The sequence below is a fragment of the Anolis carolinensis genome, chromosome 2 (genome assembly GCF_035594765.1).
Source record: "Anolis carolinensis isolate JA03-04 chromosome 2, rAnoCar3.1.pri, whole genome shotgun sequence".
NCBI classification, from domain to species: domain Eukaryota; kingdom Metazoa; phylum Chordata; class Lepidosauria; order Squamata; family Dactyloidae; genus Anolis; species Anolis carolinensis.
Window position 1 is genome coordinate 213,280,119 of NC_085842.1, and position 25,111 is coordinate 213,305,229.

A 25,111-nucleotide genomic window follows, 5' to 3' on the forward strand; every position below is an offset into this window, starting at 1 on the left:
TTTGATAAAAGGTGCCATATAAATGGGGAAATGAAACAATGTTTTCTTCTTTATCCTGGCCAATTTACCTGTGTGTGTATGTGTGTGCACATATATGGTAACAGTGTGATCACACAGGTAATATTTTCCCTTTTAATTTCTCCCTGCATAGGGGGATACGTTAAGACTGATGGCTGGCTATGGCACAGATGACACCATCAATTTCTTCGAAGGGCGAATAGTCCACAAATCTCTCTACATGATGCTGTTGTCAACTGAAGACGAATTGCACTCACCCAGTATCTACCATGTATATGATCTGAAGGTAGATGATGTGAGTATCACATCACTTAAAACAAAGATAACTCTTGTGAAATGTTTCCTTTCAACAATTTCAAAGGACTCTTTTTCTGATAGATTTAATGCATTTGTTCATTTATTCATCAACAACGATCATCATATTATTTATAAGGTAGTATTTACTCCACTTCTTATCCTTCAATGTGTGTGTGTGTGTGTGTGTGTGTACACACATGTCCAAGTAAGCTGATCTATAAAATAAAAATACAATGGCAATCTTGCAAAAATAGACAAAATTATCTTTCAGACAAATATATTAATATGGTTTTCAACCACAAAACTAAATTTGTTTGAAACACATCAGAACATAATGCATATGTGAGCTTTCTCCATCCTTTCCTTCTTCAAGAAAGATAGTCCATCTTTGCACAAGGAAAGGACAGTCTCCTAAGATCTCATCCCATTATGGTTATTACTGTCTATATTCATGTATAAGTATAGAAATTTTAGTCAAAAAATGAACCCAAAAAACTGGGTCAAATTGAGATTTGTAATTATAGAAATGTGTCCTTTCCTATTGACAACCAAAGACCCAAAAGTATGATATTTGACAAATCAAAACAAACCCTTAATTGGTTTGTTGTATGTCTTTCAGGCTGTGTGGCCATGTTCCAGAAGTATTCTCTCCTGATGTTTCGCCCACATCTATGGCAGGCATCCTCAGAGGTTGTGAGGTTTTATCCATACCTCACAACCTCTGAGGATGCCTGCCATAGATGTGGGCGAAACATCAGGAGAAAATACTTCTGGAACATGGCCACACAGCCCGAAAGACATATGACAACCCTGTGATCCTGGCCATGAAAGCCTTCGACAACACATTAAACCCTTAATTGGTCCTTCGATGGAAATGTCCTTGAGAGAGTCCAAGAAATGTAATAATAATAATAATAATAATAATAATAATAATAATAATAATAATAATAATAATAATAATAATATACTTTATTTATATTCTGCTCTATCTCCCCAAGGGGACTCAGAGCAGATTACAGGTACATATATATAGCAAACATTCAATGCCATTATACAATTGACAGAGGCAGACAATACATAAACAGAGGCAGGCTTCTCACTTTCATTTTCGGCATCTGGAGGCTGTGCTTGACTCTTTCATGGGGAGGTGCTGCTGTTCCATTCTTCTACCTATTTATCTACTCACATTGCTGTTTTCAAACTGCTAGGTAGGCAGAAACTAAGTTGATAGCAGGAACTCACCCCACTCGCGACTTGAACTTTCAACCTTCTGGTTCACAAGGTCTTCTGTAGCTGACAGTTTATCCCGTTGCAACAGCCCTTATGTGATATTGTCTGTATATATTGTTTCAATACTGCAAGGTTTAAAGGCAGTATAGAAAGTTATAAAAAATCTAGGCAGAGCTTTAGAATTTTATTTATTTATTTATTTATTTGCAGTATTTATATTCCTCACTTCTCACACCGAGGGGGACTCAGGGCGAATCACAATGTACACATACATGCCAAACATTCAATGCCATATGAACATAAAGAGAGAGGCAGACACAGAGGCAATTTCACCTTCTCCAGCTTCCAGCTTCCTGAGGGTATGCTCGATTCCGGCCACAAGGGGAGCAGCTTATAACGCCATAATGAATTATTTCTAGAGTTTTAACTGTGTATAACGGCAAACTGCTAAGATACAATAAACTTCTGTTCTGTTCTTACTATGTATCTTGACTTGGTGTTTCAGTTCCCTGTCCCTGAGGAAGACACCACTTACGCCTGCACTTTTCTTCCACTGCCCATAGTCAAGACAAAACATCACATCTATAAGGTAACAATGGAAAGGGCCGTAGCTACACTTATTCTCTTAAGCATCTCTGTAAATCTTCTTTTAGGGCAGTGGTTCCCATCCTGTTGGTACCCAGATCTTTTGGCCTTCAACTTTCAGAAATCCTAACAGCTGGTAAATTGGCTGGGATTTCAGGGAGTTGTAGGCCAAAACACCTGGAGAACCACAGGTTGAGAATCAAAGTTTTAGAGGATGAAATGGATGGTTACTGTGTATGTCACATCCAGCAAAGCCAATATCACTACTGACAATCAGAACAGCTCCAATTTAGGGAAAGATAATGTTTTTGTACTCAGACAAGGCAGCACGAAAATCCCTAGAGGCTCAACAGGAACATTCTGGCTATTCATTTTCTTTAAAAAAAAGAAAGAAATGAAGTAAATATGGATTCTTATTTTTATCTTACAGTTATTTTTAGTGGTATAATAAGCCCTCCACATTTGTGGGTCTTACTTTCGTGGGTTTGGTTATTAGCAGATTTGATGCATATGTTCACTCTCGGAATCTATAGTTTTTTCAGTCAAACTCTCTAGTTAACATCTGCCAGATATTGTCCATAGAGTTGCACTGGAAGAGCTAGAGATTCCTAGAGAAAACACTCCTCTTGACAAAGGATTCCCCCAGGCAGGAAGAAGCCAGGCCTTGAAGCTGGCAAGGCCATTAATGCTAATCAAGGTGATTAACTGCAACTTTCACACTGGCCTCCAACAGACAAGAGGTCTATCTCCCACCCTGGACCTTCCACAGATATATAAACCTCCCTTGCTTTGTTTCCAATATACAGTAGAGTCTCACTTATCCAACATAAACGGGCTGGCAGAACGTTGGATAAGCGAATATGTTGGATAATAAGGAGAGATTAAGGAGAAGCCTATTAAACACCAAATTAGGTTATGATTTTACAAATTAAGCACCAAAACATCATGTTATACAACAAATTTGACAGAAAAAGTAGTTCAATAGGCAGTAATGCTACGTAGTAATTACTGTAATTACTAATTTAGCACCAAAATATCACGATGTATTGAAAACATTGACTACAAAAATGCGTTGGATAATCCAGAATGTTGGATAAGTGAGACTCTACTGTACCTCACAACCTCTGAGGATGCTTGCCATAGATGTGGGCGAAACATCAGGAGAGAATGCTTCTGGAACATGGCCATACTGCCCAAAAATCTCACAACATCCCACTGATTCCAGCCATGCAAGCCTTCGACAACTCCTCTTGATATATGTCGGTCCTCCAGCATTATTCTGTGGTCACCTTCTGCATGGAGTTCCAATGCTTCTATGCCATTAAGCCATTGTCAAACTGCATTAATTCCACAGTGAAGGTGCAGCCTTGGTTGTTGTTGATAATGCTATGTGTTTTTTCTGTCTGTAGTTTGAGCCTAGGATCACACCTCGAAATGAAACCCTGGTACACCATATCCTGGTCTATGCTTGTGGGAATGCAAGTGTGTTGCCCACTGGCGTCAGTGACTGCTATGGAGCTGATCCCGATTTTGCCCTGTGCTCCCAAGTAGTTGTGGGCTGGGCTGTAGGAGGAGGGGTGAGTATGTGGAATTTTCCAAACCAAGCAGACCATATCCATCCCATAATCAAACTATTGCACTGAATTGTTATCTCTGGTGGATGAGAACTTAACAGTGGAATTTTAACTGATTATTTTATTTGATTGCTGTACTATTGTTTTTTACCTAATGTTATGTGTTTTAATTTGTTATACTCTATTTTTGTGTTGGGCTCAGCCACATGTTAGCTGCCCCGAGTCCCTCCGGGCAGATGGTGGCAGGACAGAAAAATAAAGTATTATATTATTATATTAACAGAAAATACTGGAAGGGTTTGGTGGGCAAAGATCTTGAATTCTGAAGTTGTAGTTCACCTACATTCAGAAAGCACTGTGGACTCAAACAACAATGCATCTGGACCAAACTTGGCATGAATACTCAATATTCCCAAATGTGAACACTGGTGGAGTTTGGGGGAAATAGACCTTGACATTTGGGAGTTGTAGTTGCTGGGATTTATAGTTCACCTACAATCAAAGAGCCCCTTGAACTCCACCAACATTAGAATTGGTCCAAACTTCCCACACAGAATCCCCATGAACAACAGAAAATACTTGAGGGATTTGGGAAGAATTGACTGTGATTTAGGGGAGATGTAATTCACCTACGGAGAGCACTGTGAACCCAAACAACGATGGATCTGGACCAAATTTGGCACAAATACCTATGTGTTTTCTGATGGTCTTTGGGGATCCCTCTGACACCCACACGTGCCCCGACTCCCAGGTTGAGAAACGCTGCTCTAAAGCTAAAGGAACAAGTGACAAAACTGTAGCATGATTTTTCAATTGCAGTTTTCCTTCTCCTCCTCTGCCTCCTACCTCTAGTCCTACATGTTCCCAGATGAAACAGGAATTTCCATAGGCACACCATTGGATGCCCAGTGGGTCCGCTTAGAAATCCACTACAGCAATTTTAATTTAATTCCTGGTGAGTATGTTATATGTGAACAAGATAAGGAAGGGTCTGAGAGGCTGTGGTGGGGTAGGACCCAAGAATGGGGTGGGAAAGAGGAAACATGCATTTTGCTAGATTCTAAGACAAAGGTTTATTTATTTTATTATTTATTACAACATTTATATCCCGCCCTTCTCACCCAAGAGGGGACTCAGGGCGGCTTACAATAAACACACATATAAAAATTATACAATGCACTATAAATCAGATTAAAAATTATTAACTTACATCAACATTCATAAAAACATTCCAAAATACAAATGGACATGTTCAAGGTTCTCAACCTGTGGGTCCCCAGATGTTTTGGACTTCAACTCCCAGAAATCCTAACAGCTGGTAAACTGGCTGGGATTTCTGGGAGTTGTAGGCCAAAATACCTGGAGAACCACAGGTTGAGAATCAAAGTTTTAGGGGATGAAATGGATGGTTACTGTGCATGTCACATCTAACAAAGCCAATATCACTACTGACAATCAGAACGGCTCCAATTTAGGGGAAGATGATATTTTTGTACTCAGAGAAGGCACCTGGGGACCCATAGGTTGAGAACCACTAAGAGAACCCAACATGGGTTTAAACTGTATGAGTCAAATGCATGGCCCACAGGCCGAATCCAGCCCACTACGTCATTTTATGTAGCCCGCAAGGCTTTCAATGCCAGGGCAACATAATTACATTTGTACAGTCTTATAATTACAAATGGCCCTTTGAAGGCAACCATAAGGCTGATGTGACCCTTGGTAAAAATGTGTTTGTCATCCCTGGTGTAAGGAACTGAGGTGGCAGAGGATGGAATCCCCTTGAATCCCACCGCTGCCACCAATTTATGTAGAGATGCTGAGGTGACAGAGGAATAGAATCCCTTTTAGAGTCCTGTTCCGTCCCCCAGGACGATGGTTTGCCTTACCTATTGGTCGTTTGTTTGTTTTCCCTCCTTTACATTTTGTTTGAGCCTCTGGCTGCAAAAGCCTAGGAAAAATGGCTTGGAATCTGCAAGAGCTGGCTGCAGTTTTCTTTGCAGTGATTGGTCAAAGAATGCAACATCTTAGGACCGCCCTTTTTACCAGGGTCTAGTCTCCATTTTGGAGCTTCATTCTGGCTATAGTCTTCCAACGTGCTGGAGCTGTGCAAGGCTAACTGGGACAAATCATCCTCAAAACCAGGCCAATCTAAGCCTATCCAAATTAGATAAGTATTGAATTATATTGATCTGGAATAGGAAATCTAGTTAGAGGAGCAGGACTATTCTGTCGCTTCTAGAACTAATCTTTGCTGTAAAGATAGGGAAGGAAAGAGTTTCTCCTTCTAATATAGGCAGCGTGATTAGGGTATAGTGGTTTTATAATCACCTTTGCCTTCTGGAACCAGGGATAATTCTGTACCTAAAACCTATAGAAATTTGTTTCATTTTCTGCAACTTTAAGATCTGTGCCAGGTTTACAACCTTGTATGAATAAACATCCTTTTTTGAAGTTATCCAGACTCAGTCGTTCAATATCTATAGGACAGCTTATAGGGATTTGCAGTTCGCCCGGATAAAGGACAGCACGTTTCAGTTTTATAGTTTTTTATTGTCCGGCGGACGGCACAGTTTTGAGGTAGATCAGCGGTTTTTCCGCTTGAGCTAGCTTGCACGGCTTATAGTTTTTTATAGTTTAGGAAGTTTAGTTTAGGCCGCGGCTTTTCCGCCTGAGCTCAGTCTGCATACCTAAAGACTCTACCAGCGTCTGAGGCAGTGGAGCCCGCTCTCAGACCTGAAGGAGTCAAATAGTGGGGCTCTATTTCCTTGCTATTTGGCTCGCGTGTGCGCACGTGGCCCAGTGGCTTTCTGGGTTTGCACAGGCTGTGCAGTTCCCAGCAACGTCCAGGGCTCCCTCGGCGGTAGACCTCGAGCCGCGGAGCACCAGCGACAGTTCTTTGGCTGGCTCTGAGGCGTGAAGCCCACCAGAACCAGGCTAGAACCTGGACAGGCCTGGCAACGCTGCTGCGAGTTCGGCCGGAGCACTCGGCCGGCTTCGACCTGCCTCATCGTCCTGCGGTGGTGACCTGCCTCATCGTCCTGCGGTGGTGACCTGCCTCATCGCCTGGCGGTGGTGACCTGCCTCATCGTCCTGCGGTGGTGACCTGCCTCATCGTCCTGCGGTGGTGACCTGCTTCATCGTCCTGCGGTGGTGACCTCCCTTCACAGCGGGGAGGAGGCGTCTTTTCTCTCCTCCTTTCCAAAGCCAGCCTCGGTGCTCCTTCGGCGGCAGGCCTCGAGCCGCAGAGCACGAGGTGCTTGAAAATTTGGCGAAGTCGCCATTTTGGCAGTTTACGTCACTCGGGCAAGGGAGGTATCAAGTGGCAAGTTGCTGTCAGTTGGCATTTTGCAGCTTGCCTACCAAAGTCTGGCGCCAAAGGTCACAATCTTTGTAAAGTATAGTTACTTAGTGATATATATTGCTATGGTTAAGTGTTGTGCATTGTATTATATATTGCATTTGCTTTTATTGTAAATTTACTTGCTGGTATGTTGTATTTGCCTTTGTTGTAAATTTACTTGCTATTAAGAATACATAATGTCTATGCAATTTCAAGATGATACAGATGGTATACCTCCTTCTGAGGCTGAAAGTAGGAATGAAAGGCCCCAAAGGATAAAGCACCCTTCAGCCAAGATGCTAGCCCATCTAATAGGTGAAAAGGAGCTCCTCCATGTGAGGTTAGGTTCGGCATGGGAGCGAATTGTAACATTGATGGACAGAATTGAGAGCTTGGGTATTACAAGGGTGCCATCCATATTACAGACCGACCTTGAAGAGACCTTCGGTATTTGGAGGGGTTTGGTGTCTAAGATAGTCCAGGTCCTCGAGCGCATTAACGCCAAGGATTCAGAGTTAGAAATAGTGAGTGTCTTAGCTGACACTAATGAGAAAGAAAATAAGGTGAGGGCAATTCTAGATGCCTTGGAATTTAGTTCTCCACCTGTTAATCTAAGGTCTGAGCCAAAAGGAAATCAGTCTTCCTTATGCAGCCATGAGACCAATCTTTTAAAATCACCTGCTGTGGCACTTAGTCTTAAGTCCAACCGCTCTAGCCAGGTATCTAAGCTAAGGGAGTGTGCATCATCTAAACATAGCCACTCTAGCAAGTCTTCTGCTGCTGGGAGTGCCATCTCTTCCCTAGCTGCCTTGCACATTAAGGAGGCTGCACGTCTGAAGCTAAAGAGCAAGGTAGCGGGGGCGGAGGCTGATGCTAAGGCAGCTGATCTCACCCTTCCCTTTAAAGAAGAAGAGCAACGACTGCAAATAGAACAGGCCCGTAGACAAAGCGAAATGCAAATAGAACAGGCCCGTAGACAAAGCGAAATGCAAATGGAACAGGCCCAAAGGCAAGGTGAAATAGAAATGCTTAGAATAAGGATGGATGCTACTGCCAAAAAGGTAAGGGCTGAGACTTTGGCCAAGGCCCTAATTGAGCCACTCACAGAAGAAAATGTAAGTCAGTTGCCGAAGCAGGACCCTTCTTCCAAGGTGCTTGTGCATCTTAATAGCTTAAACAGCCAGTTTTCGGATGAGGAACAGGAAGACTTCTCTCCTTACCCAGAGCAGGGCCCCAAAGTCACTTTTGAGTTTCCTGCAGAGCAGAGCGTCATAGCGGGGAGCTCACCCTTGCCCGAGCTACCTGTGCCTCCTGCTAAATCCCTAGGTCAGTCAATCAGGGCCTCAAGGCCAAGTGCTAGTTGGCCCTTACAGACAGCTGCACAGGGAGCCACCGATTCGTCAGTGGTCGATGTCATCCCTCCAAGAGGCCAAAGGTTGACGCAAGGTGCACGGTGGGAGTCCACTCCACAACAGCAAACTCCTCAATTGTTCCCTTCGACGCCAGAGTCCCAGCTTGTCTCCATCATCAGAAGCCCCAGAAGAGATCTTAAGGACAAGGGTGTCGAAAAGTTTTCGGACAAGCCTGAGGAATTTCTTCTCTGGAAGGCCACCTTCCAGAGAGCAATCAGAGACTTAAAGTTATTGCCTGAGGAAGAACTGACTCTTCTGGCTGCATGGTTGGGCCCAGCCTCATCCTCACAAGTTAAGAAGATCTACGCAGCCCACGTAGCCGATCCCGACAAAGCCCTGGAAAAGGCCTGGGCCAGGTTGCAGCAGAGGTATGGGGCCAGCACAGAGATTGAAGCATCTCTTATGGACAAGCTCCAAAGGTTCCCAGCTTTGAAACTCAAAGACTTCAAACTCTTGTGGGACCTTAGCGATCTCCTTACGGAATTAGAGTCGGCCAAGGAGAATCCAGAACTGCCCGGTTTGAAGTGCCTCGATCAGCACCTGTCCCAGAGGCAGATCTTGACCAAGCTGCCCTTCACTTTGCAAGAACGCTGGGGACAGGAGGTCTTCAACTACAAGGAGGCCCACTCCCAGGCATACCCTCCATTTTCTCATTTGGTCCAGTTCATCACCAGGGCAGCCAGAGAAAGGAATGATCCGCAGACGGGCCTCCCCACCTTATACCAAGGGACCCATCCAGGGAAGGCATCTGAAGTGGACAAGAAACCACCTAGAGAGGCCAATAGACCTGTCAGCGTAAAGGCAGTCGAAACTCAACACAAGACTGATGAACCCAGGTCGGAGGTAAAAGAGGTGCTCTGCCCCATTCACCAAAAGCCTCACAGTTTGGCCAACTGCCGGGAATTTGGCAAGAAGCCTTATAAAGAAAGACAACAGATTGTACAGAAGCTGGGCATATGTTTTAGGTGCTGTGGAGCAACTCCTCACTTTGCATCCAACTGCAAAGAGGACGTCAAATGCGCAAGGTGTAACAGCCTTAAGCATTGCACCGCGATGCACAACTCTGACGCTGTCTCCCGCGCCAAAGGGGACACGTCTTCCAAAGAAGGGTCATCTACTGAAGCCACCAACATGCAGACCACGTCACGGATGCAGGAGGATGCTCCATCGGTCGCCTGTACTGAACTATGCTCTGACGTGCACCAGTTCAGAGTCTGCCATCCCATCTGCCTAGCAGATGTATATCCAGCCAGAAGACCTTGGCTTAAAAAGAGACTTTACGTGGCTTTGGATTCACAAAGCGACGCCTCCCTGGCGACTCCAGAGTTTTTCCAACTGTTTGACATAAAAACCCAGACGGTCGACTACACCATGTCCACCTGTGTAGGGAAGAAGAAGTTGCAGGGTCGCATAGCATCCGGCTTTGTTGTCTCCTCTTGTGACCAGAAGAGACTGTTCGAGTTACCAGACCTCATTGAGTGTTCCTCTATTCCCCGGAACAAAAGGCAGATTGTCACCAGAGAAGTCGTGGAAGCCCATCCTCACTTGCGAAAGCTGAAGAACGCCTTACCTGCTTTCCGTCCAGATGTGGACATTGCCCTTCTGCTTGGTGCGGACTGTCCGAACTTGTTCTATGTGAACGACCAAGTTAAGGGACCTCCAGGGGCGCCCATTGCTCAGCTGCTACCACTAGGCTGGACAGTTACAGGCCCAGTGTGCATAAATAGGATGCACCCTCCATCGTCGGTGGGCACTCGTCAAGCGCACGTGCTTCAAGGCAGTCGCCCCACACTAATGCATAGCTGTTTGAGTCATATCTCGGTCTATTGTCAGGGGATAACACCAGAGTATTCTTCCATCTTTGAAGTCTCCGAAAGGGATGAAACTACAGCGCTTTCCAAAGATGAACAGAGGTTTTTAGAGATCATGAACTCTCAAGTTTCCCGGAGTCCAGAGGGACATTGGATAGCCCCTCTGCCTTTTAAAGCAGAAAAACCCACTTTGCCAAACAACAGGCATGTGGCAGAAAATAGACTCTGGTCACTGAAGAAGAAGATGCAGAAAGACCCCAAGGTAAAGGAGCAAATCGTTGGCTTTATGGAAGACATGTTCCAAAGTAACTACGCCGAGGTCTCTGATCAAAGTGAGGTCAATGAAGAAAACTGGTTCCTGCCTTTCCATAAAGTCACGCATCCCCAAAAGCCTAACAAGGTCCGAATTGTATTCGATGCCAGTGCCGCATGCCAAGGCATTTCTACGCCTAGCCAGTGGCACCACGTCGCCACCAGCAACAACCCAGCTGACATCGCTTCCAGAGGAGCTTCAGCTCAACGAGTGTTAAGTTCAAGTTGGCTGACAGGCCCCAGATGCTTGACCGAAGTCAATTTTCCATCAGCCTTTTCTCCCACCGAAAATACAGAATTGCCCGAGTCCGTTCCAGAGGTGAAAGTTTGCAAGATGACCACAGAAATCAAGATGGGCCAAAGATCTTGCCTGGAACCACACCGTTTTGAATGTTTTTCGGAGTGGCACAGTCTTCTTAGAGCAGTTGCTAGGCTTATACATCGTTTAGCTTGCAAAGATAGTGAGCCTTTACAGGTCCAGGATATGATAAAGGCTAAGAGCGTCATATTCAAGTCAGTACAGAGATCTGCTTTCAAGCAGGAAATAGCTAGGCTAGAGCAAGGGCTCAACATCCCTAATCAAAGTCTTCTAAATGAGTTAAACCCATTTCTAGACAAGGAGGGTATTTTGAGAGTTGGAGGAAGGTTAGCCAAAGCTAAACTCAAGGCGTGCATAAAAAACCCCATCATCATACCCCCTAATAGTCACACTGCATTGCTGCTCGTTCGGCATCACCATGAAAGGATCCATCATCAGGGTAGAACTCTAACTGAGGCAGCCCTTAGAAATGAAGGTCTGTGGGTAGTTAATGCCAAAAGGTTGGTCAACAGTTGTATTTTCAAATGTGTTAAATGCAGGCGCCTTAGGCGAAACTGTCAAAGTCAGTTGATGGCAGAACTACCTCAGGATAGGACTTTGACAGACCCACCCTTTTCCCATGTGGGAATCGATGTGTTTGGTCCTTGGGAGGTTGTCACTAGGAAAACCAGGGGTGGTGTTGTAAATAACAAGAGGTGGGCAGTTTTGTTTACTTGTTTAGTAATACGAGCTGTCCATATAGAAGTCATAGAAGGGATGGACACTTCATCATTTTTAAACGCATTGAAAAGGTTCATAGCCCTCAGAGGGCCAATTAAGTCAATTCGGTCGGACTGTGGCACCAATTTTGTAGGTGCGACCAAAGAACTCAATTGTGTGTCTAGGTTTGGGAGAGACCCAAAGGTTCAGAACTTTACGAATACTGAACAAATTATGTGGACTTTCAACGTTCCTCACGCCTCCCATATGGGTGGTGTTTGGGAGAGGATGATTGGTATTAGTCGCAAAATCCTTAATGCCATGTTTTTGAGTCATAGGTCATTGACGCATGATGTTTTGGTGACACTTATGGCGGAAGTTACCGCAATTATCAACAACCGGCCGCTGGTTCCCCTTACCAGTGACCCTGAGAACTTACAACCACTGACTCCTGCACTTATTTTGACACAAAAGGTGCCAGGATGGAAGGACGTCATGTTGCCAGTTCCGGACGGAACTCACCGTGCCCTGTGGAAACAGGTGCAGTCCTTGGCCAACCACTTTTGGAAAAGGTGGAAAGCCGAGTACTTAAGCCAGCTTCAAGCTAGAAGAATCTGGCAAAGCCCACAGGACAACATTGAGGTTAACAACGTTGTGTTGTTAAAGGACAAAGACTTGCCCCGCCATGCGTGGCCCATGGGCATTGTATTAAAGACCTTTCCTTGCCCGGACGGTAAGGTCAGGAAAGTTTAATTAAAGACTTGCAACAGAGGCAAAGTGTCCATTTTGGACAGACCAATTAGTGACCTCGTGTTGCTTATTGGAGATGTTTAAAGTTCTAGTGTTTGTATTGTTGTGTATACAAAGGTGTTTGTATGTTTTTGATTGGTAAATTCCCACATCCTGGGAATTTAGCGGGGAGTGTTCCGTCCCCCAGGACGATGGTTTGCCTTACCTATTGGTCGTTTGTTTGTTTTCCCTCCTTTACATTTTGTTTGAGCCTCTGGCTGCAAAAGCCTAGGAAAAATGGCTTGGAATCTGCAAGAGCTGGCTGCAGTTTTCTTTGCAGTGATTGGTCAAAGAATGCAACATCTTAGGACCGCCCTTTTTACCAGGGTCTAGTCTCCATTTTGGAGCTTCATTCTGGCTATAGTCTTCCAACGTGCTGGAGCTGTGCAAGGCTAACTGGGACAAATCATCCTCAAAACCAGGCCAATCTAAGCCTATCCAAATTAGATAAGTATTGAATTATATTGATCTGGAATAGGAAATCTAGTTAGAGGAGCAGGACTATTCTGTCGCTTCTAGAACTAATCTTTGCTGTAAAGATAGGGAAGGAAAGAGTTTCTCCTTCTAATATAGGCAGCGTGATTAGGGTATAGTGGTTTTATAATCACCTTTGCCTTCTGGAACCAGGGATAATTCTGTACCTAAAACCTATAGAAATTTGTTTCATTTTCTGCAACTTTAAGATCTGTGCCAGGTTTACAACCTTGTATGAATAAACATCCTTTTTTGAAGTTATCCAGACTCAGTCGTTCAATATCTATAGGACAGCTTATAGGGATTTGCAGTTCGCCCGGATAAAGGACAGCACGTTTCAGTTTTATAGTTTTTTATTGTCCGGCGGACGGCACAAGTCCCTCAGCTTTGCCACCAATATTGTACAGAGGTGAGGTGTCTGACAGGAATGTGTGTCAGTGATGGAACCCTTTTTGATCCCACACACACCCACACACAGATACCACCACTTAATAAAGATGTTTTATGAGAGATGATGTTAATTAATGATTTGTTTGATTATCTTCTTCGCTGCCACCAATGGAGAGACGTCAGGCAGATGGTACTGGTTCTTATAAGCTTTCTCTATTTGTTCCACTTCAGGTGTTGATGTTACTTAACTTAATATGAGAGTATGACAGAGGCTTGATTTGAATAAAATCAAAACAAGTTTATTGCAGGTACAGAGCTTGATGGTTTCAGATAACTTGGTAAAGGCACTTCGCTTAATGGTTACAAACGGTTATGAGGTGGTTAAACTTTCAAAATACTTCTTTCTTTAGATTACACTAAACCCTGATCCTACTGGATCCCCTGGGATTAATTCTCCCTAATCCACAGGCTCTATAAAAGACCCTAGACAAATCACCTAACTTGCCTAGTCTGGTCTAACCTAAATCTGACTCAAATCTTTCTATTTAAGCCAGTCTGATTCTCCACACAAGAACCAGATCCTTCTCTGTGACTGGAAAATCACAGGCTCCTAAAATAAATCCTTTTATTTTAGGCCTGACTCAAATTCTTCTGAGTCACCCTGATTCTCTACCTGAGAATCAGTTCCTTCACTGTGGATGGAAATCACAGACTGCTGGGTTTTAAAACATTCCCCTTTTCCTTTCCAAGCGGCGGTTGGCTCCGCCCCTGTTGCTATGGTAACCTATTCTAGCATTCTAAGATGGCTACCTTCCCTCATACATATCAATTCAAATACTCACCATTTTAAACTTAGCCAAACCTGACTGTTTAAACAAAATTAAATACACATTTCATCTATATACAGAATATAATTATACACTTCTTCACACCTGGGTTAAACTAAAGGGGACGAAAAAAGATCCTCAGTTACAGAGAATTCTTGAAAATGATTTATTTTCCTGTGCGCCTCTATTACATGAGCTGGAGAAAAAAGTCAGACTAGAAGAGATGTGAGTCTATTCCAGAGCTCTAGGAACTGTAGTATGAGAGATGCATGTCCTTCCAGCACCACAGATTTCACAGTTCTTGGTTCTTGCTGGCATTTCCTATGAGAAGCCAATTAAACATAACCCCCACTGCAGATTTATAGCAGTTTGACGCCACATTAACTAAGGAGCCCCCATGGCCTAGTGGATTAAAGCCTTGTGACTTGAAGATTGGGTTGCTGACCTGAAGGCTGCCAGGTTCGAATCCCACCCGGAGAGAGCACGGATGAGCTCCCTCTATCAGCTCCAGCTCCATGCGGGGACATGAGAGAAGCCTCCCATGAGGATGGTAAAAACATCAAAACATCCAGGCATCCCTATAACATTATTCTCCCTCACAGATATGCATGTATATATAAACATACATACATACACACACACACACACACACACACACACATATATATATATATATATATATATATATATTTAATTTTTATTTAATTTTTATTTTGTTTTGCTCCCCTCTTCTCCTTCTTCTATCTTTTCTTCTCTTCTCCCCCTTCTTTCTTTCACTGGGGGACTCACAGGGGTGTTTCTATGTTGTTGGGGTTTTTTTGTCTGTTTGTTTGTTTTTTCTTTTGTAAAGTCTTACCGTGTGTCTATATTGTTTTTGTGTATCATAATCTTCTTGGAAAGCACTAATAAAAATATTTTTTTAAAAACAAAAACATCCAGGCATCCCCTGGGCAACGTCCTTGCAGACGGCCAATTCTCTCACACCAGAAGCAACTCAGGTTGCTCCTGACACGAAAAAAAAACCCCACATTAACTGTCATGGTGCAATGCTACGGAATTCTGACACTTGCAAGCAGGACTTGAAGGTGCTGGTTTTTATCTGTTGGTCATTCCTAGGATCTGATATTCAGAGGTATTTTAAATTTACAGATTAATGTATAACTTAAATTATGTGACGCCTCTTCATTTTCCACACAAACAGCAAAGTAGCTTTAGGCTAGTCTGGAAACCTGTGAAGAACCTACTACTCAGGCTGTGTTTTTCTTTTTTAAAGATTTAATTGACAACTCAGGGATAAGGATATACTATACCCCAGAACTGCGTCCATATGACATGGGAGTACTACATACAGGATTATTCACCTTTCCTATCCATTTTATCCCTCCTGGAGTGGACTCTTATATGTCATATGGCATCTGCAATACCAGTCAGTTTGAGGAGGTAAGTTCTCAAGAATCCCATGCTTTTTCTTTGGCCAGTATCAAGTGAAATTTCATTGGTCTCTTCTTGTGGCTACCTTGAGTCCCAGTTTTTGGAGAAAGCCTAGGTCAAGTAACAGTGATTTTATAAGCACTTGTAAAGCCAATTGTTCTGTCAGAATGAAATAGAAATGTTGGAGTTATTAAGCTACGTACAAAAAGGCTAAATATACCCATTTGCTAAGGTTTGGAACTACTAGGGTTGAGGGTTCCCAGGTGAAATTTCTCAGACATTGCAATACATCCCAAGACATGGAGGCAAATCTTGAGAGAAGTGGCCAATATTAGGTTTTGTTATGTAAAGTCCGAGCACAAGGGACATAAATCAACACTTGTTTAGTTTAATTCCTGCATGCAAGGGTGACCATTTTTAAATTGTCTTCCTGCTGCATGAGACTATGGTTTCTACATGGTTTTCCCTAGTTATGTACACTTCAAGACTTTTTGATAAATTGATGTATGCAAAAAAAAACCCACTTTTTGCAAAACATATTGGTTTGCGGCATTTTGCTCAAGAAATTGTGTATTTTGTGCAAAATTAATTATTTCTTGCATAAAAATATTATTTTTAGCAGAATTTTAGCAGAAACATATCCCAAGGTTTCAAAGTATGAATGATTTCTTTTAGTGATACATTGTGATGGATTATGTCAAGCCATTTTTTAATCAAAGTTGAAAAAATATCCTTTGCCTCCACCCTTAGCCATTTCCAGGTTTTGCCTAAATTTGTTGGACTATTAGAAAGGTGCTTGTTTATATGTTGTGCTTGTGCAACATTGGTGCCTCAAATCTCCAAGAACCGGGGGAAGGAACTGAGGAAAGGGACAGCATGTGTATGCACTGGCTCTGAATTGCATTGTAACCTGATTTTATTCATAAACTGGCCCCTTTGATTTGAAAGGCTCTTTCCATTGACTAAGAACAGTTCTGGCTAACTTGCCAATCTATTGTGTCTCTGTAATGTCAAAATGACATAATCCCCTGACACATCGCAAGGTTTTGACTCTCACATCTTGGGAAATAAGAAAGAGCTGAAGCACATGTGCTGTACCCCAAAACATGTATTTTCCTCCCTTTTGGACTATAGATGAATGGGGCCCCAGTGCCTGATATGCACATGTTTGGCTACCTGCTGCACACCCACCTAGCTGGAAAGGGAGTGAGAGGGGTCCTTTACCGGTAAGAAAAATCATTTCACATGTGTGTCCGACCTAGACATGACAATTGTAATTACAATTACACATAATAATGACAATTGGAATCACATGGTTTCATCTTCAGGCACTATAGCCCTAAAGTAACCCAGACGTGACAGTTACAAAATGTTCCTAAATGTGGTTTTTGCTGCTGCTGTAGGTTTTTTTTTAAAAAAGTATTGATTTTATCAAATTTTCTGGAATTTTAGTTACAATGTTGTGGTATGATCTGGTGTGAGAGGAGAGTCATGGGTTGATACCACAAGTTACTACACTAGCTGACATGTGCCCTATTTTTATTTATTTATTTATTTCCAATATTTCTATCCCGCCCTTCTCACCTGAACAGACTCAGGGCGGTGTACAATTGGCAACAATTCAATGCCAACACATCATTAAAACAAACAGCATATAAAATCTATTACAAATAGTTAAATACAGTATAAAATATAAAACATATGGTTAAAATCTGTTCATCCAATATCCTTGTGCTTTATCCATACATCAGTCTAGGTCGTGTTTGTCTTTTATTCGTTAAAAGCCTGAGCACATAGCCATGTTTTTAAGGCTTTTCTAAAACTCAAAAGGGTTGGGGCTTGCCGTATATCTTTGGGGAGGGTGTTTATTTATTTGCAGTATTTATACTCAACAGCCTGCTGTGGCGCAGGCTGTTGAGTATAAATACTGCAAATAAATAAACAAATAAATAGATTTATTTGCAGTATTTATACTCAACAGCCTGCTGTGGCGCAGGCTGTTGAGCAGCTGCAATAAATCACTCTGACCATGAGGTCATGAGTTCGAGGCCAGCCCGTGGCGGGGTGAGCACCCGTCAATTAAAAATAAAAAATAGCCCCTGCTCGTTGCTGACCTAGCAACCTGAAAGATAGTTGCATCTATCAAGTAGGAAATAAGGTACCACTTATAAAAAAGTGGGGAGGCAAGTTTAACTAATTTACGACCTGGAATGAGGAAGTGCCATCAGAATGGATGATGAAGCAGCAGCTCCCCCCTGTGGCCAGAATCGAACATCCCCTCAGAAGAAGGTTAAATTGCCTCTGCGTCTGTTTGTCTCGGTCTCTGTTTGATGTGTTTATGGGCATTGAATGTTTGCCCTATGTGTGTATAATGTGATCCGCCCTGAGTCCCCTTCGGGGTGAAAAGGGCGGAATATAAATACTGTAAATAATTAATAATAAATAATAATTCTGCCCTTCTCACCCTGAACGGGACTCAGGACGAAAACATACATATGTGGCAAACATTCAACAGGCAAGACAGACAATTAAACATAAATAGAGGTATATAGGCTTTTCCCATTTTCAGCTTTTTGTAGGCTTGTGCTCGGTTCTGGCACGAGGGGGTGTGGGTGCTGTCGCTCCATCTCCCTGTCAAATAGCTTTGTATGTAACTTCCTCCTTTTGATCAAATCACCGGCATTTCCTTATGGGTGCCTTAATATTTCCCCACTTTTTAAGTGGTCCCTATTAATCTACTCACATTTTGCTTTCAAACTGCTAGGTAGGTAGAAGCTGAGCTAAAGGTCAGGAGCTCACCCTGATCCAGGTTCCGAACTGTCAACTTCTTGACTGACAAGATTTATTGCAGCTGGTGGTTTAACCAGCTGTGCTAAAGCCTGGCCCTAAGGTTACCCCTGTGTGAACACTCCAGATCTCCCAGTCTTCCTGGACAGAATCTGGAGATTTGAATCCTTCCCATCCTCTGCAGAAACATAGGTGAGAGCCTTGATTCTCATACTGAACCTCCTGTGTCTACAAAGAGTGTACATCATGGACATGCCATTGTGGCCAGAAGAAGTCTCTGTGGCAGCATGTTCTCTCCAAACACACCAGGAACATGAAAGGATATTGACATACATTAATAACATGCCTCCCATTGCTTATGATGGATAAAAAATTATAATAGGAAGGACAAATTATGATGGGCTCCAGGAAGAGCAGAGGATCTAATGTCAAACCACTGTGATCTTCCATACCAGATATAATGTAGATATAACAAAGGATCATCCTTAAATCTATTTCTGATACTTAAATCTATTTCCACTTGTAGATATGTACCTATAACTTTTCCCTAATTTGTATAAATAGTGATATATAGAGATGATTAAGTTAAAAGCTATCCGTCTCGTATAAGCATCTAGTTTTCAATAGTGGCCAATGACAATGAAATTTTATGAGCAAATGAGCCATATAAGAAACTTGGTTTGGTGAATTCTAGTTTTAATGCCAATCTGTTTCTTTAGATGAACCCGAGTTACTGTAAAAAAATAAAAGGAAGAAAATATTTTACTTAAACATGCATATGTGTCCTATTGTCCATAAGCATTGGAAAACAAATGGTGAACTGTTACAAGAGCAGCTCCAAAATTCAGTTCATTGAGCATATGGACAAAATGTAATTGAATCCATAGTTTTTGTGGTTTGTTTCATTTTTGCTATTGTGATTTTAGCTCTGGGTTCTCAGAAATGTTCTATGACATATTGGTTGGTCACACCTATAACTGGTAAATTCATTCCAGTAGTACATATGTTGCTCCTGCCTTACTAACATCTTTGTCTTCATGCCAAGGAATGGGGAGCAGGTGACAGTCCTCTGTGAAGACAACAAGTATGATTTCAATCTCCAGGAGACAAGAAACCTGAAGGAGACTGTTATTTTCAAGCCGGTATGTTTTTACAGGTCTCTCTTTGAGCCAGTTAGATGGTAAACCATTCATTGCCCACTCCCCCCACCCTCACCCACTGCTTGCCCGCTCACCTTATAGCTAATTTTGGATTTGGGCACTCGGTGTCTTAAAGGTTCACCACCACTGATCTATGGACACCATTGTTTTACAGGGAGATGAGTTCCTGGTGGAATGTCAATATCAGACTCTTGATCGAACAGATGTCATCTTTGTAAGTCCTTGACTGATAGCCATCTGAGCATTAAGAAAATGTGATGGGTGAAAGCTTTTAGAAATCAAGTTGGTGTCCCTATAGCACTATACAAACATCTGAATAATTATTTATGAGATCAGTAAATTTTACATTACTGGGCAATGGAAAGATGTATTCCATGCTGGAGGGAGACCATGGGAGAAGAAGTAAGGCAGCATATACAAAGAAAAGGATAGGGTATACATTTATTCATCTGGCATATGGCAAGATGATTTAGGAGACTGACTAGAATCCTGTTGGTAACATACACTCACAGACATTCACTGAATAAGAAGATAAGAAGATATGCGCAATGAAACCTCAACACAATTATATCCCACTAGACCTAGGGCATATTCCCATAGTGAATTTGTTCTTGTGGGACAGTAGAAGGACACCAGGATTATGTATATCTATGCTTCCACAGCCAGCAGAAGAGAAGTCATTTTCCTGTCTCTCCAAACAGTACATGTGAACATTCTTGGGATTCAAAAGGATAGCCTCTTTCCCTCTTACACAGATAGCCCACCATCCTCCAATCATGAATCTTGATAAAGAAATTAAACAAGAAGAGTTTTGATGTATCTTATGAAGGTCTGGTTTTGGTACTGCTCACCACCCATACAAGATTGTTTTTGGATGGTCTACCTTTACCAGAACTGTATAGATTACACTGAATGTCATTGGCCCTTCTTGTTCTTTTTCTGCTAGGTTGAGGATCAGGAGTTAAAGGAGGGAGCTATTTTGGAATAGTATGTCCATTTGCTTACAATGCATTAATTACTTTTTTCTTCCATCATTCTTCCATCAAACCTAGTTTAGAAAGATAGACGAAAAACAAAAAAATAGTTTCAACGGAAGTTATCAACCTTCAACTGAAGTTTATCAAACTGAAAGAAGTGCTCCAGATTAATGAGAAGTGGCAAAGTGCATTAAAGCACTGAGCTGCAGACCGAAAGGTCCCAGGTTCAAGGCCCAGGAGCGGCCGCTGTTAGCTCCAGCTCCTGCCAACCTAGCAGTTCGAAAACATGCAAATGTGAGATCAATACATAAAGCTCTGGCGGGAAGGTAATGGCGCTCCATGCAGTCATGCCAGTCACATGACCTTGGAGGTGTCTACGGGCAACGCTGGCTCTTCGGCTTAGAAATGGAGATGAGGACCACACCCCAGAGTCAGACATGACTGGATTTAATGTCAGGGGAAACCTTTACCTTTTAAGATCTGTGAATACAGTAGAGTCTCACTTATCCAAGCCTCACTTATCCAAGTTTCTGGATTATCCAAGCCATTTTTGTAGTCAATGTTTTCAATACATCATGATATTTTGGTGCTAAATTCGTAAATACAGTAATTACAACATAACATTACAGCGTATTGAACTGCTTTTTCTGTCAAATTTGTTGTATAACATGATGTTTTGGTGCTTAATTTGTAAAATCATAACCTAATTTGATGTTTAATAGGCTTTTCCTTAATCCCTCCTTATTATCCAAGATATTCGCTTATCCAAGCTTCTGCCGGCCCGTTTAGCTTGGATAAGTGAGACTCTACTGTATTCACAGTCAATTCATTCATGCACATGCATAACCTACAAATCTATTCACTAACCTAAACTGATTCACTACTTATTTCCTTCCCAGGAGGACATGAGAATTGTGAATGGAGAGACTGGGATCCCCTATGCAGAATTCCCAGCATTCTTGATCAAAAAATGAGAATTTTTCTTTGAAAGACTTCGAGACAGTTAAAATGCAATATCATTTTATGGTGTAAGCCTGAACTAACATTCCCGTAGAGCATTATTTTCAATATGTATTTTTATGTGTTTTTCAATATGTGCTAATTTTTGTGATTATGGAATTGATAGGTAAGGGTAAAGCATTCTCCTTTCTTGCATCTTAGCTGAATTTTGAGTTGTTTTCTCTCTTTCTCTCAGGGAGGACCAAGTACCCTGAATGAAATGTGCCTGATATTCCTTTTCTACTATCCTCGCAACAACATCTCCAGCTGCCTAGGATACCCAGACATTCAATATGTTGCCAATGAACTTGGGCAAGAGGCCTCTGAGTGAGTGCTTCCGATGCGGGGTGAAGAGCAAAGCCCTTGAACGGCCTAAGAGGGAGAGGAGGAAACAAGGTTGCTGTAGTTGGTAACAGAGTGGGGGAAAATACCAGAGGATGAAGGCAGTCTAAAAGTGATGGAAAGGAGGAATCTGAACAGACATTGTCTGAAGTAAATAATGGGCATGCAGAACTTGGATCGTCTCTGCCATGTTTTACAACAGCCGTTCCTGACCTTGGAGCCCCTGGTGGCACAGTGGGTTAAACTGCTGAGCTGCTGACCTTGCTGACCAAAAAGTTGGCGGTTTGAATCAGGAGAGTGGGGTGAGCTTCTTCTGTTAGCTCCAGCTTCTGCCAACCTAGCAGTTCAAAAACATGCAAATGTGAGTAGATCAATAGGTACTGCTCCGACAGGAAGGTAACGGCACTCCATGCAATCATGCCAGCTACATGACCTTGGAGGTGTCTATGGACAGCATCGGCTCTTCAGCTTAGAAATGGAGGTGAGCACCAACCCCAGAGTCAGAAACGTCTAGACTTAATGTCAGGGAAAAACCTTTACCTTTACTTTCTGGACTTGGATCCCCAGATGTTTCTGGATTGCAGCATCCACACCATATCTTAGCAATTGCCATGTTAGCAGAGGATGGTGGGAAGTGTACTCTAACAACATCGGGGGGAGCAAATAGGGGGTGGCGTCAGAAGGATTAGGAACATTTTCCCACCAGTGTTATAGAATGAAGTCTACTATCTGCCAGTCATCTGAGTTGCTCCTGCAGACTTCTTGGAAATGTTGACTTTTGGAATTTTCAGCTAGAGAGGTCCTCAGCTTCCCTAAACTACGTTTCCCAGAATTCTGCAGGAGTAGATCAGACAATTGGCAGACGAAAGCCTTCATTCTATAACACTAGTGGGAAAACATCCCAAATGTCTTCAGCTGAAGATTGTCTGTCATCATCTACCACTGGCTTCTCTTGATATTTGTGGCCACCATGATATCTCTCTTCATTCTCTCCACTGTGTCCTGCCTCTCTGTCCTTAGTCATCCATCTCTTCCTTGGTGTCTCCCCTGCAGTGAAATGGAAGGAATGATGGCCATTAACTTGGTGGACTGGGACAATGAGACCATCAAGAAGGCAGAGAAAGCATGCAAGGAGGCGGAACAAACTGTTATAATTAAAACAATCGATGTAAGCAGACTTGACATAATTTTTGGTGCAACCAATGTCTTTAGCTGAAAAATCAGAAATGAAGGATCTCCAAGTCACAAGTGAAATCTTGGAATCTTAACACTTGTCCCGACCCCCCCCCCTCGCCCCCAGGGAGACAATCAATTTTTATGTCAGAAAAGGCATGTACAGTTGGCCCTCCACATTTGTGAGTTTCACTTTTGTGGATTTCATTGTTCATGGATTTGATAAGACGTTCTCTTTAGGAATCTCTAGGCCCTCCGGTGCAATTCTATGATTAACTCCTGCTAGAACAGTGGTTCTCAATCTGTAGGTCCCCAGATGTTTTGGCCTTCAAGTCCCAGAAATACTAACAGCTGATAAACTGGCTGAGATTTCTGGGAGTTGTAGGAAAAAACACCTGTGGACCCACAGGTTGAGAATCACTGTGCTAGAAGCTGACCTGTGGCGAACATTTCTCTGGGCTTTTGTAGATCCTCCAATATGTTCTAAGTTCTACTCCCAGCAAAGTTTGACCTCCAATTGTGCTGGAGGACCTAGAGCAGTGGTTCTCAACCTGTGAGTCCCCAGGTGTTTTGGCCTACAACTCCTAGAAATCCCAACCACATTATCAGATGTTCTGGGAGTTGAAGGTCAAAACATCTGGGGACCCATAGGTTGAGAACCACTGCCCTAGAGGTTCCTAGGTCCGGAGATTGTCTCAGTTTTTCCACTTTTGTAGAGATCCTGCCCCTCTAATCCAACAAATGTGAAGGGCTGATGATAGTAATACTTGTTAATGGTGAAGAAAGAAAATGCATCTTGAAGTGATGAGTGATTATTTCTAAATCCATCTCACATTTTACATTGACAAAAAGATGCAGAAGCTGCCAGTAGAAGGAAAGCACATGGGTGGCACAATCATTGAGAAAGTTTTCTAGCAATCAAAGAATATCACTCTGCCTTCTTTATCATTGAGCCACAGGTACAAACGGGCAATAATTCATTATATTATTATCATTATCATATGATTTCTAAAAGATTCAAAGAATCATAGAGTTGGAAGAGACCTCATGGGCCATCCAGTCCAATCCCCTGCCAAGATGCAGGAAATCGTATTGAAAGCACACCTGACAGATGGCCATCCAGTCGCTGCTTAAAAGCCTCCAAAGAAGGAGCCTCCACCACACTCCAGGGTAGTGAGTTCCACTGCCGAGCAGCTCTTGTCAGTCCATCTTGTTTCCCTGTTGTTCTCCCTTTCACTTAACACTTGAAGCTACCACACAGAGCTTGCCCGGCATTCTTTTACTCATACACTCAGTCTCTCTATAGGTTCAAATACTGATTCTACAGTGGGATAGGCTGGGGTGCTCTCTAGTGCAATATGGCAGAATGGCTCTCCACTTCTTCCCCCAGAGGTTGGTGGACCACAATTTCCATCAAGTCATGAACATTGTCTATAGCAGGCATGGGCAAACTTTTTTGTCTTGGGGCCGCATTATGGGCCCACCCGGGAACGCTCTGGGTTGGACAGGCCCGGGAGGGACAGGGCCTGGGTCATCCACAAGTTGTCCTGGCATAAAGATGATGATGCTTGCCCCATACTTATGCCGGGAGGAAAATGAGACATGTGGCGACTGCTTCGATCCTCCTCCCCGATCCTCCTCCCCCGATCTTCAGGCTGTCCTCTTGGTATTATGCCGGGAGGAGGGCAATACACGTGGTGGCTGAAACCACTTTAGAGGGCTCTCAGCTTCTGCGTGCCTTCCTCCCTTGTCCTTTCTCCATAAGAATGTGGTGGGCTCTCTATTCTATTTCCGTTTTCTCCTAATTTTCTTTTAAGAAATAGCAAGAACTCTGTCCTCTATACAGTTCTTTCAGAACAGAAATGACTATTAAGAAAATAATATAAATCAGCATAACACTCTGTTTCAAAACCACAGTTGTATAAGTTCAATATAGTCTGGACTAGATATGCTAGCAGATGCCCAGTTTCACCCAAAAGCAAAACACTTGTTGGGGAGATTTGTCTATTTTACTGTTTTTACTGATTAACTAAACAGGGTATAGGGTGTTTTTTAAAGCTGTGTACTGGTGGGACCAGAGAGCCCAAATTGATGCCTAAAAACAAGCAATATGTACACGAGCAGACAAGTATATCTTTCACTCCCTTCAATTTCTTTGCTTT

At 42.8% G+C, this 25,111-nt stretch overlaps 1 protein-coding gene across 2 annotated transcripts in view; it reads left to right on the forward strand.

Moving 5' to 3' along the window:
* Nucleotides 1-25,111, forward strand: part of LOC100565000 (putative DBH-like monooxygenase protein 2) — a 32,242-nt gene that overhangs the window by 6,498 nt on the left and 633 nt on the right. The window contains exons 3-12 of one of the 2 annotated variants that reach the window (XM_062971700.1): nt 152-313; nt 2,051-2,134; nt 3,540-3,707; nt 4,557-4,659; nt 15,354-15,520; nt 16,646-16,737; nt 19,344-19,440; nt 19,613-19,672; nt 21,631-21,761; nt 22,830-22,944. In XM_062971700.1, coding sequence (XP_062827770.1) covers nt 152-313; nt 2,051-2,134; nt 3,540-3,707; nt 4,557-4,659; nt 15,354-15,520; nt 16,646-16,737; nt 19,344-19,440; nt 19,613-19,672; nt 21,631-21,761; nt 22,830-22,944 — 1,179 coding nt within the window. The remainder of the gene's footprint in view (nt 1-151; nt 314-2,050; nt 2,135-3,539; nt 3,708-4,556; nt 4,660-15,353; nt 15,521-16,645; nt 16,738-19,343; nt 19,441-19,612; nt 19,673-21,630; nt 21,762-22,829; nt 22,945-25,111) is intronic. The other variant, XM_062971701.1, reaches the window with a different exon arrangement.